The sequence below is a fragment of the Lathamus discolor genome, chromosome 5 (genome assembly GCF_037157495.1).
Source record: "Lathamus discolor isolate bLatDis1 chromosome 5, bLatDis1.hap1, whole genome shotgun sequence".
In the NCBI taxonomy this organism is placed as follows: domain Eukaryota; kingdom Metazoa; phylum Chordata; class Aves; order Psittaciformes; family Psittacidae; genus Lathamus; species Lathamus discolor.
In genome coordinates, this window is record NC_088888.1 from 46,963,221 (window position 1) to 46,980,955 (window position 17,735).

General features: G+C 44.5%; 1 protein-coding gene across 4 annotated transcripts; it reads left to right on the top strand.

The window, feature by feature from the left end:
- Positions 1-999: 999 nt before the first annotated feature.
- Positions 1,000-9,505, top strand: TAGAP (T cell activation RhoGTPase activating protein). Of its 4 annotated transcripts, none has more exons than XM_065680678.1 (10): positions 1,000-1,136; positions 1,566-1,650; positions 1,759-1,812; positions 2,429-2,495; positions 3,932-4,104; positions 4,835-4,996; positions 5,464-5,573; positions 6,277-6,472; positions 7,003-7,117; positions 7,319-9,505. In XM_065680678.1, exons 2-10 carry the CDS (start codon positions 1,624-1,626, stop codon positions 8,488-8,490), a joined length of 2,076 nt encoding a protein of 691 aa, XP_065536750.1. In that variant the 5' UTR covers positions 1,000-1,136; positions 1,566-1,623; the 3' UTR covers positions 8,491-9,505. The 4 variants fall into 4 exon arrangements, with proteins under 4 accessions (XP_065536750.1, XP_065536751.1, XP_065536752.1 ...); XM_065680679.1 differs by having other exon boundaries at positions 3,935-4,104; XM_065680676.1 differs by lacking the exon at positions 1,566-1,650 and having other exon boundaries at positions 1,078-1,136.
- The last annotated feature ends 8,230 nt before the right edge of the window (positions 9,506-17,735 follow it).

Genomic DNA, 17,735 nt, shown 5'->3' on the forward strand with positions numbered 1-17,735 from the left:
GAAACAGAGGATCCACCGCGGGAAGCACCAGACAGACCACAGTTTTACAAGTCTGTTTTACACCTAAATCCACCACTGAAGTATTCCAAACCTTTGATGCTCAGCCTTAGCTCCTCTTTTTCACTAAAGACTGGTACTCAGAATACTGGGTTGTAATTTGCCTCTGTCAATGAATCAGTAGAACTAATATCATGCATTTAACATCAAACATTGATGAATTTTCGTAACGGACTGCTAGAATACTGTTGCCCTTATGTTCCTGATGTGGCCAGGTTGGGGGGAAGTCAGCAACAGACCCTGAAGATATACGGGGAGACCAGAGGTAGAATTTTCCTGATTCTTCGATCTCTTCAGTTAAACTAAACCTTATTACTTGGACACATAATTCTTACTAAGAAATATTTTAAGCAAGACTTTTATTGCATATTGTCATGCATTACTAAATAATTACATAATACTACTTCTATAGAAGTTCAATGCTTAGATTTGCAAGAACTAGTTGGCACTGGCAAAGTGTGTGTCTGCATCTGCTTGCAGACGGTAAACTGTTCCCGTCAGCTTTAAAAAAAACAAACCAGAAACATTTCCCTGAATCTTGGCTACTGCACTCCCCCATGTTTTTAACTATTCCTAGTGTAACTTCATCCTGTGGTGCACCTTTAAACTGCAAAACCTAAGATCTCTAAGCAGGCAAAGGACAGGCTGTACCCACTGCCCTTTAATGGTAAAGAGAAGCTGCGCACACTGCAGCCCCCTCTACACATCCCACCTCATGCTGATGATGCTAGATGGAACCTTTACCTGGCAAGTGTCTCATCTTTTCCATCCATAACAGCTAGAAGGGTGCTTTTTTTAATTATTTTTATTCTTTTAGGAAAGAAAAAAACCCCAACTCCCCTAAAAGGAAAGAGGAAGCCAGAAATTTCATAGCTCCTCAGTCCTGCCCCGTGATGCTTCTTCCTGTCTCTGAATTTCCACCTGCCCCTTCTGCATATATAAGGCAGCACACGTGGGGTAGAACTGTTTAGTTGCCTGCCTCCGTGCAAAGGATTAGTAGCAGTGGGGAGTGATGCTGTTTCTCCTTTCCTCTGCAGCTCACGGGAGGTGAAGGAGCTCTGGCTGGACTCGCTCCTTGGGTAAGTACTGCCTGGGATAAAATCTGCGGTGTTGCGGCTGAGGTCGGTGGGGTGCTCCAGACACAGCTGTACAGAGATGTACAAAAATACAGAGGGGAGAGGTGCTCCCACTGCTGAGCGCGGCTCGTGGGCAGTGCTGACTGACTCGCTGAGCCTTGTGTTTGCAGATTAACAACCACGTGTAGCTGTCAGCACTTGCTCATTTTTTGTATGGATCAGAAAAGGAAAGCTGCTTCTTTTCTGTTTTAACCAAGAGCCAGATAGGGCAGCTGGGCTGAGTGCACTCCACAGAAGGGCTTTATGACTGACTTGTGTGGGCTATCTTGCTGGTTCAGGATCATACTTAAATACTAGACTGCAGGGAAGAAAGACAAGAAGGGTGCAGTTTTACAAAGCTCTCTCTCTGTCTGTTCCCTGTTCAACAAACAGGCAAACAAAAGCACCGAAGGAAAGCAGAGTGTCCAGAGCTCCCCCGTTCAAACTCCTAATGAAAGTGTTAAGCAGCTGTAATACTGTGAGTGTCTTTATTGTTCAGCTCTGTCAACACAGTGATTTTGAAAAGCTCTGATTTCTAAACTGTAGCATTCAATTACTCACCTGGTGTCTTTGTTTTCTTGCCTAGTCAAAGACACTAAGTACTGGGAACATGGAGAATCTGATTGAGTGCCAGTCAGAGGTAAGCAGCCGCTACGTTTCCCCCTCCCTGATCTTTCTTGGGTACATATGTGGAATATCTTAGCAAAGTGAGGGTGTCCCCTGTAGGAGCTGCTGCCTGCCTACCATTATCCAAGAGTGGGCAGAGCCCTACAAAGGCAAACCATGCAACACTACAGAAGGAGCTGGGAATGGCTGTGAGCAGCCAGCTCATTCCTTGGGGTCCCAAGGAGCTTTGCTGAGGAATCTGGCAGGCTCCAAAGCCGTCAGGGCTCCCTGGAGGAGTCTGGGAGGTATTCTCCAGTGCCAGGGGAGTACACAGAAGAGCAGGCTGTGCCCTGCTGTGGCTTCTCTGGATCTAAAGAACACCTGAAAGAGCTTGAGGTTGTGACCTGCCAGGCAGGTCTAGGGTGGCTGGCTGAAGGGTTTACCACAAACCGCTCTCTTGGGCAGTGAGGCAGTCACTCCTGAACCGAGGTACCTCTTCAGCCTCGGGGTGTTCATGCCCTTTACCTCAGGGTGTTGGGCATGATCTGGTTATTCCTGGAGCCTCCCACAGGTTTCTGAGGAGCTGCAGCAGCTCACTGGTGGCCTTTGCTGCTGGTGGCAGCTTTGTAACCCCAACTTGATTCTTGCAGGCCGATACCAAGAAATGCCCCCCGCTGGTTCCAGCAGATACTGAAGATGGACTTTGCCACTTAGCTGGTGAGTTTTAAAGACAAACTGAGAAGCTTCTACCTACAAGCTTCTTCAAAACAACCCAAACCTGCCCACTTCACCTCCCTGAGAGCAATCCACAGCCCTCAGTGCCATCCAGCACCTTTAGCCCTGGAATGCCAACTAGCTTGCAGATGGCTTCCTTCCCTTATGTTCAGTGGCAGAGGTGACAGTGCTGAGTGCCAGAGGTCTTGTATCCCTATTCCCTGGTCCTCAGAACCCTGTTTCTTTATGTTCTCTGGCATCGGTGGGAAGTAAATGTGCTCCTTTCTCACTTGAGCATCGCCACTGGGGTGTGGCTCTCAAGGAAGTACCGAGTACTGCTAGCAGTGGTTGCACACCAGCCCAAACAAATCCTCTTGGCAGCAGCAACAGCACTTGTTTTTTCTTGCCCACCCATAAACAACCCAGAGGAGAACATTGGCAGGGCAGGGTCAGATTTGGAGTAGACCATCGTATCAGGTCGTTTTTCAGGAGTATCAAAAGCAAACATTTTACATGACACTATAATATTAGATGACTTTCTCATAGGTTTTAACCCCTCCCTACCAAGGACTTTGCTACGCCACAAATACTGGTCCTGAGAACTTATCTGCATAAAAGACAATTTCACTTTGGATTAGAAAGGCAAGTCCTTTATAGGAAATTTGCAGAAATTTCCTTTAAGCTTCCTAGAAAGCTTTAGAAAGCTTTCTAGCAACAGAATCCTCCTTTTCTCACTGTTTCTGAAAGGAGAAAAAAGGCACATCCCATCCCAATACAACTGTCATCTCCAGATTCCTAGTATGCCCTCCTCTTTAAGATGCAGATGCAAAACTGATGCTAAAAGATTTCTTCCATTGTCTGGTTGACAGGGAGCAAGCACTAGCTCTAGCAGGACCATTATCATTAAAGCTGGCTCCAGAGCTGGCAAAGCTGGAGCCATGTGTTTTTATTTGAGCCTGTGAAAGAGGCTGAAAAGCAGGAGCCCCTAGTTCCACTCCTGACCTAAGGCTGAGGCACAATCAGACTGTGTAGTGAGATGTCCTTGTGAGCTGCCCAAGTGACATATCTGCCTTAGATATTTATCACAGAAACCACTGCAATATCAGAAATCTCTGTAAATGCTGTATTTCTGTGCCTTGTATGTTCCCACTCTCTAAGAAGAAATGGTGACTACAAGGTAAAAGAAAACACCCCAAACAGGAAAGGTGGTGTCCTTAGAGGGACAGTCACAGTTTCACAGTTTAGGCTGTCATTTCCTTAGTAACCACTTAGTTGTCTTTCAGTTTCTCCCAGTTTAGTTTGAGTTGTTTTAACATACATCTCTGCACTGCACACAGATGAAATAACATACACATGAAATAACATACACAACCACATAGCGCTCTCTGCTTTGTTTTCAGGGTTTTTAATTGATTTTTTTGCTTTGCTTTTGCTTGCAGCAGATGGAACAAAGAAAAGAAAGAAGGTGATACCACAGTCATTTACTCTGAGACGAAGCTCTGCCAATGGGAATTCCCTAGGGCAGTTAGACTTGGATGCCAAAATGGCTCTGTTTGGCCAGCCTCTGGCAGCTATCTGTGGGGAAGACGACACACTGCCCCAGCCCATCCAGGTAAGCAAGACTGGCGATACAGTCATCATACTCTGGCTAACAGGGTGAGGCAGGTCCCTGGTACTCGCACAGCAGCACCAAGGAGATGAGTGATTTTGGTGTTTCCCCTCCATGCACACTTCTGATAAATTCAGGGCCCATCCCAGATGTAGAAAGGGTCAGGTCTGTAGGTTTTGTCCAGCTCACTCAACTTCCACAGGAAGTAACTTTGAGTGGAGACAACCCAGGACCAGGAATACGAGTTCTGTTTCTTAGTATAAACATCTGAGATCCTACAGAAGTCATTTCACCAGGACAAACTTCCAAGGATTTCAGTATTTCCCTTAAAAAGGTGTTCAGCTGTGAATACCTAAACATATCTTCTGGATAAAAACAGTCTTGTGATTTTACTCCCACTGATTTGGCTTTTCCAATAGATAGGCTTATGTCTCTTCTAAGCAATATTTTCTTGGCTTCGGAGGGAAAGGATTTGAACTAAGACTTAAGACATCCCTTATTTGCTTCTGGAAAGAAGCAGGAATGCCTCCAATGAAATTAGCAGAATTCATCAGTCAAAAAACAGGGTGGGTTGAGAGAAAATCAGGTTATTACTCATGTAATCTACTTGGAGAAAGAACTAGATAATGACCAAATCAGAGCACAGTGTATTTCTGTTTCTAAAGAAATATTCAGATACTAAAGGACCTTTTTTTCAGTAAGTGTTCTTCCATTCCTGTCTTTTCCCCTGCAGGATCTCTTTGCTATGTTGTATAGGAAAGGACCTTCCACTGAAGGGATATTCAGAAAAGCTGCCAATGAGAAAGCACGAAAGGAGTTAAAGGAGGACCTAAACAAAGGCGTGAATGTTGATTTGAAAAGCAAATCTGTGCACCTGCTGGCAGTGGTCTTGAAGGTGAGCTCCTCTGACACTGGGAAGACATTGCTTATCTTCACAGGCCCACTTCAGTGTCAGAGCTGACCTATGTGGGTCTCCAAGCTAAAGCCAGAGCAAAGACAGACTAAATGTTTCAGGGTTGGAAAAGTTTGGCATTTGCTTTTTCCACCTGATTTTCAGTCCCATTTGTTGTGCTGTGGATTCCTGTGACCACAGGAAACTCGCTTTGTCCTCCTCAGCATCCTCCCAAGAGAGGAATACTGAGATTATGTATGGGTGAACAGAAAGAAGCTAAGACCTGAGTCCTATTGTTACCCTAAGTGCAAGTGCACCTGGCATGTATTTGTGTAGTGCACTGCTCTGCCAGTGATGATGATCTGGTAGCTGAAGCCAGCCTGCCTCCTAGTGAGCTCACATCGCAGTGATGATCCCTCTGTGATCAGGGGTAGTGTCCGCAGCCTCAGCTAAATCTCTTGACCTTGCAGGACTTCCTCCGAAATATTCCCTCTAAACTGCTGTCAGCCAACCTCTACGAGAAGTGGATGCAAGCTCTGGAGAAGCCAAGCAAGCAGGAAAAAATTGAAGAATTGAAAGAGTAAGTTCGGCAACCAGAAAGTTTTGCAACCAGCCCCAGTGTGATGGAGGGGCTGATAGGGGCCAATGATATCTCTCAAAAATGAGAGTCTCATTTAAAAGCATGTTATTTATATCAGCTTGCTATTGCTTCACAGGGTTTGGTTTAGAGGGTTATAGCAACAGCACTTCCTGGAGTTATTTGAGATTGCCCTGTGAAAATACTACTGTAGGAAGAGGGGAGAGGCTGCAGTGTGCCACTAACACAGACACGGTGCTGTGGGACAGGCTCTGACAGGGAGGCTGCACATCTGCTGGGGCTGAGGTCAGGCACATGGAGACCACCACCACGTTTTGCTCTTTAGAAGGAGCAGATGTGGAGGCCGGCTGGGAGTGCTTTGAATGCTGCACAGCACAATCACATGCCTTTGGGAAGCCTGCAGTGACATCTCCTGATGTCGTCCCATCTACTCAAGGACATGGACTGCTGTAGAGCTTGCCTTTCCATCAAGACCTTGTAATTCAAGGTCTTAAAATTAACCACACACTCAACTGCTGCTGGGGATTTCTGGATGATACTTCTGCTAAGCAGTGACAAAAAGCACACACATGCCTCTTTCTGGAGGAAGTGTCATCTGTGTGAGTTTCATTGAAACTTGCTCAAATGAAGAAGCAGTGGCCGCTGCACCATGAATTAACGTCACGTTTTATTTCTGTCCATGCAGGGTGGCTGAAAAGCTTCCGAGGCCAAACCTGGCCGTGCTCAAGCACTTGCTCTCTCTGCTCCACCGCATCAGCCAAAACGCTGAGACCAACAGGATGGACTCCAGCAATCTGGCCATTTGCGTGGGCCCAAATATGCTGAGCCCAGAGACAGACAATACGATCCCTCTGGAAGTGCAGAAGGAGATGAATGACAAGGTGTGTTGACTCACCACCCAGCCACCCCCTTCCAGGCAGCTCAGAGCATCCAGAGGGATCCCACTGCCACTGCAAAAGCTGAACAAAAGAGCACCCCTGCATATTGGGAGTGCCCCTCACCTCAGGTGCCTGCAATGTGATGGGCAAGGTAGCCCCTTGTTTCATCTCCCTGAGCAAAAGAAGCAGTTGCCCCACAGCTCCCTACATCCTAGTACAGCTCCTGCATTCTTTGCATGCAGAGGGCAAAGGGGCATCAGTGGGCATTGATACCCATGGGCCCTCTGGATAGAGAGGCCAAATCTGTGGCTGATGGTGTTTTGTCTGTATTGGGGCAGATCAGTTTGTCTGCAACATCAGACCTTGTCTTCCTGACAAGGACTCACTCTCTGACTTTAAGCTAGAATTTTGGCAGAAGCCACTGTGCTGTGTGCTGTCCTTCATACAAAGACAGCAGGCAGGGCCAGGAAAGACTGTTCAATATGTTTTCAGCTCTTCTGACTGAAATAAACTGTTGGTTATTTTTTGTGCAGGTGACAGTGTTGGTGGAGTTCCTCATAAACAACTGCTCAGAAATATTTGGGAAGGACATTACCTTGCCAGTATGTTCCTCAGTTGAGTCACTGGAGCACACAGACAGCTCCACGGGTATGAGAATGGATGGGGGATGTCACAAACTGGGGCTGCTGGGCTAAGTTCTTTAATTTGATATGGGAATACATCTGTGGAAACACAACTGTAGAGGGCTCAAGACATTGTTCCAGTACTCTTCTACAGGAACTCTTTCCATATAATTCCCTTTCATCCTCAGATGATCAGTGGAAAGTAACAGGTGCTCTTTCCCTACAGAATACCTGTGTGCTGCTCATCAGAATGACTCTGCCTACGACAGCCCAGATCCAGAAGCTGAATGCAGCCCTAGTACCTCTCAGGTGGAGCATCCCAAAGGGAGGAGCACTAGTGTGAGCAGAAGATGCCCAGCCTCTGGCTCTTCACTGACTAATTTCAGAGATGACATCAGCATGATGGACAGGAGGTACTCAGAGCCAGACCTGTCCTTCCAGAACCGCCTTGAAGGCAGGATAAGGAATCAGAAACTAAACAAAAGTGAGGACAATTTTCCAGTTCGGCAGAAACAGCTAGGTTTGGAGGCACTGGAGAAACGGCTTGCAATCTTACCTTCACAATTATCAACTGACTCTCTACCTAAAACATCCTCCAGTTGCTCCCTGGAGAGCTCTGATGGCTCAGTCTTCACCAGCTCCCCAGTAGTTTCACCCTCTAGTCCCAAAAAAACCTTTTTAAATAGGCCCCAGTCCTTTTCCACAAAGGCCACTGAAAACTGCAGTGTGCCCAGCAGAGAGATCAAAAAGCATTCCATGTCATTCTCTTTTGCAAACCGCAGGAAAACACTAATCAAAACCCAGAGCTGGGGGCCTGGAAAAAACATGTTTTTTCAGAGAGACAGTTTCACAAAGAAAGAAGAACAGTTCTCCTGCAGGGTTGTCCGGGAGAACATCCCTGATGATAACAAACCATTGCCTGTGGAGCATCATCCAAGGCCCCGTTTCAAGTCAGTTGATGAAGTGTTCAGAGAGGTAGACCAGAGGAATCCTGGAAGACCACCCTCTTATGAAGAGGCTATTAAAAACTGCCTGGCCACTAAGGTTGCCTCTCACAGTCTTACAGTTCAAACTATGAGATTAAAAATGTCAAACCAGGACACTTTGTTGCCTCATCCAAGCAGCAGCTGTGCACAAGACGCAGCATGTATGGCTTTAAGGGATCTACCTAGTGGAAGAGTTTCTGCAGTGAAGAATTCTGATGTGGAAACTGAAACCCTCAGTGTCACTGTCGGAATAAACTCCCGTGTGAGTTTACCTGTGACCCCGGGAGTCTACCGATTGAGAGCCATGTCTGAATCCTATCAAAAGAACAAACTGGAGTTTGTGGCTCGGAGGTGCAGCCAGCCAGTTTTTGAGGTAGAACAGATCCAGTATGCCAAGGAATCCTATGTTTAAAAAGCCTATCCCTCCTCTTTGTACTGTACAATGTAAATACTGTTAAAATTGACATCTTGCTCATTCTTTGTAAGGTTTACTTTCAAGAGATCAATAATAAGCTAGCTCTGCATGAACTTTTTTTTCCTTGAGGCTCTCTTGAAGTGTCTGTCAGCTTGACATGTCACATTCTTTCACCACAAGAGGTGGTGGTGGTGAAGACCTGTGTATTATGTAAAAATGTAAATGAATATGTTGTACGTAACCTGTTGTGTGGAAAAACTAGTTATTTGTTGATGGAGTGTTGTATTTGTATCCCTGAAAGGACAATTAAAAGGTTGGCAGGTCCAAAACCTGCCCCACCATCCTTTTGTTTTTTGTATGGTCACAGACTCCATGCCATTTGTCATGTGTGTGTCAGGCTGATGCAATCCTTTGCTGATTATCTGCATCAAGAAGTGGGCTTCTGCATTAAGAACTGGGGAAGAGCTGTTCTACCATTAAGGCCACTTCAGCACTCTTCCATAAATCCCTGTATGTGCTGCAATTCCCAATTCCTGCTTGCTGGTGATGAGAATGATCTGACCACGAAGCAGCATTAGCATTGTATACCAAGCCTGGGTTTAGAGGGTCATTGTGAGGATGTATCAAGTAAACCTCATGTGGCCTGAGATGCGTTTAGTCTACATAAACTGGACAGGCTAAGCAGGAAGAAAGAAGGAGTACCTTCAGGGTTGGTTTTATATGGGGAAAAATCCCTGAACAACAAAAACTCCTGGAAACAAACATTCTGGATTCCAGCTTTAAATAGTTAAAGCTACAGCTCATTAAAAAAAAAATAAATAAAAAAAATGGTAGTGTCCTTATAACCTTGTAAAATTGACTGGAAGTGCAATGTGTTTTTACATGTAGGAGCTTGTTTTGGCTAGCACTTAGCTGTCCTTTTATGGCTCAGCATAGCCTTGAATCAGCAGTAGGGAGACTTTTGTTTTTCTCCTGTGTAATGTCACTACAATAAAACATTTTTATGCATGAATGCTAAAAGGTCCATTGTCTGTCTTTAACACATCCAGGCCTTACATGTACTGTACCTGCTTTTATAGTATTCTGCAGGTACTGCAGGTCTGCTTGAATGACATGGCATACCTAACCAGCAGGAAGAGGAGTAACTGATCAGCACCTGGCCTGACAGGAGAAATTATGTGAGAAGGACCATACTGATAGGCTGCAACTAAAGAAAATGCCACCTCACTCAGGTCCTTAAACAGTGGCACTCTGCTTCCAAGCATGCTGAATGAGCACTGCTGCCAGCTGCAAAAGGCATTTTTCATTTTCTAGAATCTGCAACTCCTGAGTCACAGAATCACAGAATAGGCAATGCTTGAGATCCTCCCGTTCTACCCCCCTGCTCAAGCAGGTTGCCCTGGACCATATCTAGATGGCTTTTGAGTATTTCCACAGATGGAGACTCTGCAACATCTCTGGGCAAACAGTTCCCATATTTGACCACCTGCACAGTAAAAAAGTGTCTCCTTGTGTTCAGATGGAACTCCATGTGTTTTAATTTGTGCCTGTTGTCTCCTGTCCTGTGTTGAGTGGGAATGGTAGCTTTCTTTTGTAAAGAACACAAGCATCTTGCCCTCATGGGAGAACAAGTGTGAAGAGAATCCACATGCAGAAGCCACAGATAAACATGAACTTCACAGACAAACACAGATAAACATGAACTTCAGAATGTACTCAAACAATAACACAGCTATTTCTTTGGTAAGTGACTCATTCTTTTTTGAGTGTGACAAAGCTATGGATCCCAAGAGGAGAAACTGCTTGTTTCCTGTCCTGTAACTACAACAGAAAACCTTGGGAGAATAAGCATGGTCACTTCACCAGAGACGAGGAAAGCCTCTAAGTCTAAGGTGTCCTAAGGTAGGCATGAACAATAATACTCATAAAGCTTACCTGTGCTCTAAATATTCAATATAGATGACCCTGAATCTTCCCACTTCTGTATAAGAAAGCCTATTTGGAACTTCTTGTAAGGCATTTCAACAGATGGAGAAAAAGGAAGAGAGATGATCTCTACACATTGTTAAGAAACAGGGGGTGAGGTAAAGGAGTGAACAAAAGAGTGGCCAGTCTTGCTAACCTTGCTCTTGCATTTCTTTAAGTCAGGGAAACACCAAGATTAAGCAAAATCTGAAGGTAAATGGACCCCAAAAGAGATTTACTCCCTCATTGACAGATAAATTTTGTTCTCCTCTATCTCTCAAGACTTCCCTGTTTAGTCATCATTATTTTCATGTCATGTTCCTCCACAGAAGTGATTTCTTTTCTATATAAGCTCTTGCGAGATCCCAAAAGTCCAGAATAACACAGAAAGCAGAGAACTTTCCTTTAGCACTTACTTACCTGCCTTCAGCCCAGGAAACAGTTTTATCATGTTACTAGCCCACCCTACTACATTGAAAGATCTAGCCCAGCTTTCCTGACCCACCTTCTTTACTGCTATATCTAAAAAGTGAATTATCTGAGTGCCTTTGTCAAAGCTAGCCAGAAAGATGAAATACCTGTTTACTGCTGGGTCAGTTGGAGACTGATTTTGACACAAGAGTTTGATGTAAGTGCTGATGACAGTAAGCCTCCCATTCTCCACAGGTTACTCCATCATCAGTACTGCATTGCTTGCTTCACACATCCAATTTTCTAAACAGATTTGATGAACACACTCCAAACATACAAGGCATATAGGACTGGAAGAGGCAAACAGAAGTATTACAGCAGAAAATCCGAGTCATTGTCTTGTGAGGCAATGCTGGAATTCAAGTAATTGGTGCAGCCTGAACTCAGCTCCTTGTGCTTACATCCTGCTGCTGTTTTCAATCACATGATGCATTCTGTTCTTCCCCACAGGATGCACCTGTTCTGTGGAGGAACCAAGGTTGTGCAGCAAAGGAGAAAATTTTAAGTGTGGCATTCCCCAGCACGCTTGGCTAGCAGGGCACCCAGGGTCGGACCTATGTCTATGGCTGATTTTCTGGGATTTGAAAGACCCGACAGATGAACAAAGGTGTTCAACACCAACACGCTCCTCTCATTCCTTCCTCATGTTGTGCACCGGGGATTTGCAAACTTGCTACTTGAATTATGACAGCAACTTACAGCAAGAGCACACTGTCATGAACTCTATGGTCAAACATTAGTGACGGCTGAGAGAAACACCATGCCTGCATGTTTCACAGACATTCAGTCTGGCACTCAGGTGCAGACTGCAGACAGAGTTAGTTATCTATAGGTTTAGTTATTTATATCTATATATAGATACAGATATTTAAATCTCAGATTTAGTTATCCATATGCAAGCATTTATGTTAGCTTGTGTCTCATTTTGTGCACAGTCTGCATTTGAATATCTCTCTGGACTCCTGGGACTAAGCTGAGCACAGGTGGAACACAGTTGCCTGGAAGTAGGTCTCTGCAGTCATTTGGGTACCTTAGGGCACCTTCAGGAATTTTCTATGACATCAGAAGTGGATGCAGATCCAGATAGTTAGGCAGCTGAATCCTTCCTTAAAATCTTCTCTGACTGTGATGGGAACTTAGTGTTTCACCTCACAGGTGAAATAAACTAAATAGATGCTACATTTAGATACCATGAATATAGGTCTCTGTAACCTAGGGCTGACACTTTTCCTGACAGTAAGATCTGGGATTTTAGGCTCCACCTAAGCCTTCAAGGGGAGCATTCTTCAGCAGCTATAGGCCCTCCTACTTGCCTCTCTTCAGAGCTTGGGGCCTTCTGCTCCATCCTACCACAGAAATCTCTGTCTCAGACCTCCCTCTTCTCTACTCCTCACTCCTCATCTCTGCCTCCTTTTTACTGCCTCCCCATTCCCAGCCTGCGTTCCTCACCTCATCCAGTTATTTATCTTTCAATTGAACAAAGCCCAGTCTATCCCAGTGGATTTGTTGTCAAAGTACCAATTTAATTTCTATCCTCTCCACCCTTAGACCCACTTTTCTCAATCAGACAGTTTGTTTTCCAATTTTTCTACATTTTCCCCTTGTACCTGCATTGGTTGTTATTCCAGTAAGCCCCACCAACACCCATCTAGTTTCAGGCCCCAAAACGCACCTCCCTTGTTTTAGTCTCTGCACATGCAGAGAGTCAGAGAATGACACATCTTTGCAAGCTAGAAGAGAAAACGTATAATTCATAAAGTCCAGTGATGACCTCAGTTCACAGCTGTAACTATGGAAAGCCTCTAGGATGAAAATTCCACGGACAGAGGTCCTTGACTTTGTGGGATTTCAGCAAGGGGTCTGCATATCTCTTGTGGGGAATTATGGGCTGTCAGTTATATTGGAAGGATTTGGATTTGGAGCTGGGATAAACAACAAGTCAAAACAAGCCATTTTTCCTAGTGCCTCACCAAAGCAATTCACCAGCTATGATGTTAGAGATATTTTTGGTAAATCACTCACCTTCTCCGGGAAAAGGCATTGTCAAGTACACAGATTTTTTTCTGCCTCTACAAGCAAGCTCTTGGGGAAGAAGCTTTCTCACCTGTCTGACCTCCTCTCCAAGCTGTTATTTGAGGAGTATCTCTTTCTAAGAACCGTGAAAACTAAAGAGATTGTGAATCCTCCATGCCTCAGGAAGAACAACTGCTGACCACTTAACAATGATGCACAAGAGAACTGTTAATACTATGGTCACTTTCTGTAACATCTACTGCAACAGCCCAGGAAAGCTCCTCACTGGGCATAGTCACAGAACAGAAACGCTTCTCTACATAAAATTTTGCTCCTGTATTTTCCTCGCATGATTGTTACCTGTATACCCCAGACACAAGATGCAACACTGAGATTACTGGTACAAACCTGTGGCAAAAATATTAATGGAAGGAATACCACAATATACCACAGTATAAAGGAAACTTTATACCAACTAGTAGGGTGGAGTGTTTGTTACTGCCCACACGTTGTACTTGGCATTTATTCTTTACAACACTGACACTTGGCTTTTTTTCAAGTGCACTTGGCTCTTCAAGTTTCTTTTACTTCATTTATTTTGATGAAAGCGGATTTGCAATCTCCTTTGGACATTATGTAAATGGAGGACAAGACTGCATGCCCTGCATTGACAAACATCACTTGGGAGTTCAACAGAATCCTGCAACCCTACATTCCTGTTCAATGTAAATCATGCCTGCGATAACGGGTGCATAAGCCATTCCACCTGCCTACTAAGACACGTTCAAGACAGCAGGCCTCCTACTCCACTGCTCTGCAGGCTCAGGGGGCACTGAGAGCTGTGTGAAGCAGGCATGCCCTCTGCATGGTAAATATGCCTGTCTCAGATGGAAAGTAGCATAGAATCTTGATCATCACATTAAGTCGGAAACTAAGGCACAAAGCTAACCAAGTTCACTTTGAAGCTGGTTTGATTAGCTGTCCAACACAGAAAGCATTTCATGTCCATAACTGATCACATCCAGCTGCAAAATTCAGGTGATTAAAACATGCTGCTACCCTGCTAGCATTAGCCAGATAACAGTTACTGTGGCTATTGTGTGTCTCCACAAGGACAATTTCTGACTACAGGAAAAGGAAATTCACCTCGGTTAGGCGCTCTGGTTACATTTTTCTCTGAATTTTGTGAGCAGTCAGTCCTTATCACTTGTGTCATCAGAACAGAGTGAAAACTGCAGAGGAACTTCTGAACTGCAGAGGAACTTCAGACGAGGAATTAACTTTTAAAGTATAAAGTCTGACAATAATAGAGAGAAAAAGCCATGGGAAAAGGGCAGCCACTGTTGGAAGTGATACAAACTTCATACAAACAGCTGACTCTCATATACATAGCCAACAGGAAGTCGCTGTGGATGTTGGATGAACAATTGTTTTTTCTGCCTCTCTGTTACTCAGAAATGCTAAGTATCTATTCTTTTTTTTTTAATAGAACATGTAACTTTTATTGCTTTAAATTAGTCTTTTCTATTTGCTATGATAAATTAAAACTCACAATTTAAAACTCACTTCTGAGTAAACCACTTCCAAACTCTTAGTGTTCTTCTACAAGGGGAGAGTGCATAAGTCGGAACAAGTGGTTCACAAATCTCAAAAACGGTTGACTCCACTGAGCTCTGCTTCCTCCGCTGGGTAATAATACGAAAAGGTTTCTATGACGGTTTTCACACTTTCTAAACAGAACATGCTCTATAGCCAACCAGCTATTTACAGAACTGATCCAACGGCTGCTTTAAACTCTTCCTTCCTATAACCCACAAACCTCACACCAACTTCCTTAACAGATTCTACAGTCCACATTAAAACCCTGCACCTTCAGTATCACATAGGCCAAAACTATAGAACTGTATTTTTAAAAGATGTTAAGGCCAAACCCAAACAGATTCCCAGGCAGATGATCAGAGAAGATGCTCTTATGGAAGAGAGTAGAGATTTGCCTTCTTTTCCACATGCTTACTGTGCACTCTTGGGCTATGCAGTTCAACCTCATAATATGTAGGGCATAGCTCCCCTATTTCCTCCATGCACTAAGGAAAAGGTTTCCTCATTCACCTCTTCTCCCTAGGTGTGAATTCTGTCTCTCCATCACTTTGCACAGCTTTGCTTACGACTCACCAACCAGTTTTCTTTAGCGCAACTGGTCACGAGGTGAGAAAGTAACAACAGTGTGATTCAAGAACTTCCACAGACTGCTGTACTCCAAGGAGCACCCAATGTTACATGATAGGATGAGCAGATGCACACCCATCCCATGAGCTACAGACACCAAAACACATGGCATTTGAGAAGTCTTTGGGTATGTGAAAGAACAGAGCAGTCGCTATTTCTCCATAGGTGATCAGGAAGGATGGTCTGGAGGTAGAGACAGGAGACTTGTAGTTAGGTTATTCAGTATCCAGGTCTGCTTTTTCGCCCAGTGCAGTTCTTGGACTGCACAGTTTAATTCCAGTAAACCTCAGGTACTGCTCTGCCTCCTGGAGATGTGATAAGAAACAATTTACTTCAGGATGGACAAACGCTGAAGCTGCAGCGAAGGGGCGACAGAAGCAGATTAGTCTTTTTCCTTACTCTGCACGTTTCGTGCAGTTGAACAACTGCCGTCAACACAAGGGAGACCTTCTTGGTGCAAAAGGAAGGCACTGCGAGAGCCCTGTTCAAGGAAGGGAGAGGTAAGAAGGGGCTGGAGAAGGATTAGCAGCACACAGTCTGTTTGTGCTTAAATAAGGTCACCAAACAATTGATTTTCCAGTTAGCAGTTAAATTAATGATAGTTTAAAATTAAGCGTGCGCTGCTCCACCCTCTAAGGTGCTTTCTCATCTGTCCAAAATTCTTTCCAGACACTGGCTAGGGCAAGAATGCAAGCCCTGAGAGGCAGCTTGTCACACTGAAAAACAGAGCTTGTGAGGGACGCGGACGGAAGAGAACATACGGAAAATGGTGCTAGGAGTCAGAGGTGAAGTGACAGAGGGAAGCAAGATTGTTAATGTTGGCTGGAAATCGCCAAAAATCAGATTTTAATATTCACTAGTGTTGGACAAGTGAAGGCCCTCAGAACTGGAGTTTCCTAGTCCTGCCCAACCCCACAAGCTCAGGATGGGTATCAAGAGGAAGCTGTGCTGATATAGAGAAAAAGAAGATTAATAATACTGGTTTGCAGACATGGGTGATAGGATCTGCTTTTCTTTTTTTTTCCTATTCACAATTATATACCAAGATTAACAACCCTTCTTAAAAAAATATTGATGCTACTATAGGGACTCACGTTTAGCTCAGGTATTTATTTTCCTTCTATGACTCTCATATGTCAAAACTTTCAGGCTGACATATACCTTTTAAAATCAAGGCATTGATGAGCAGCAGCATGATGCTTTCTGGGATTTTCAAGGGTATCCCAAGCATCTCCATTCCTGGAGATTTTCAAAACCTGGCAGGAGAAGGCCCTGACCAATATGATCTATCTTTGAATTTGTCCCTGCTTAGGCAAGGGGTTACACTAGAGACCTCCCAAGACCCTTTCAGCCTGGATTGCTCTGTGATTCTGTGTGTCTGCTTGAAGGCAAAGGCATTCTGGCCTCAAGTAGAGTTACTTCCAAGACTGGGAGCTCCATCCCTTTATCTGCAGGCCCAGAGGGATAAGAACAGCAGCTGGAAGTTCTCTGGACCATGGAGAACCAACTTTAACTCAAATTTTAGGTAACTACACAGTATTAAATTAGGGAAGCAGTCCTGTAAATTTAAAAGCAGCCACAGTCCCCTCCAGACAGAAGGCAATCCTCTGGGAAGGCAATATGCTCCTTCATGTACTTACTTGATAATTAAGCAGCCTGCCTCCAAAGGAGGCTCTGTCAACCTCCTTCCTTAATTATGCAATACTGCAGAAAGTTAAGAGAGTGGAAACTGGACACAGCTAGCCTACTCAGCACCACGTTATGCAATGCACTGTGGTACAAGGTCTCCCATGCTAGCAACATCCAAGTTAGAGCCCCAGGAATACACAGTCTCAGCATTGTAGAAACCTTTATATTGTATTTCAAGGTGTCATACAGTAGTTACGGAATGCATTGCAAGCAGCAAGCCATAAGGCATGGTACAATGCCAGAAGATTCTCATGAAAACAAAACAAAAAATAGTCAGTTTGTGGCTCCAAGGCATTTTAACAGACCTACAGCAAACCTGGAAGGAGACAAAGCCCTTGCTCTGCAGCTTTCAAGTCAGCTGAAGGCACTCGAGGCCTTTCTTAGCTGCCATATGGGAGATGGGCTGATTCATTCCTCACTTCCCAGTACATACTGTACATCTGGGTGGGATGGGGAGGAGAATCAAAAGAATGCAAACCCCACAGGTTGAGACAAGAACAGTCCAATAACTAAAGTATAACATAAAACTACTACTAATAATAATGATAAGGGAAATAACAAAGGGACAGAATATGAAACTGAAAGGGGGAAAAGAAAACAATAAACACAGGTGATGCACAATGCAATTGCTCACCACCTGCCAACTGATACCCAGCCTGACCTGAGCAGTGATCTTAGCCTTCTGGACTCCCCCCAGTTTATATCCTGGGCATGACATGCTGTGGTATGGAATACCCCTTTGGCTAGTTTGGGTCAGATGTCCTGTGTCTGCTTCCTCCCGGCTTCCCATGGCCCTCCTCACTGGCAGAGCATGAGACTGAAAAATTCTTGATCAGGGTAAGCGCTACTGAGCAGCAACTAAAACATCGGTGTGCTGT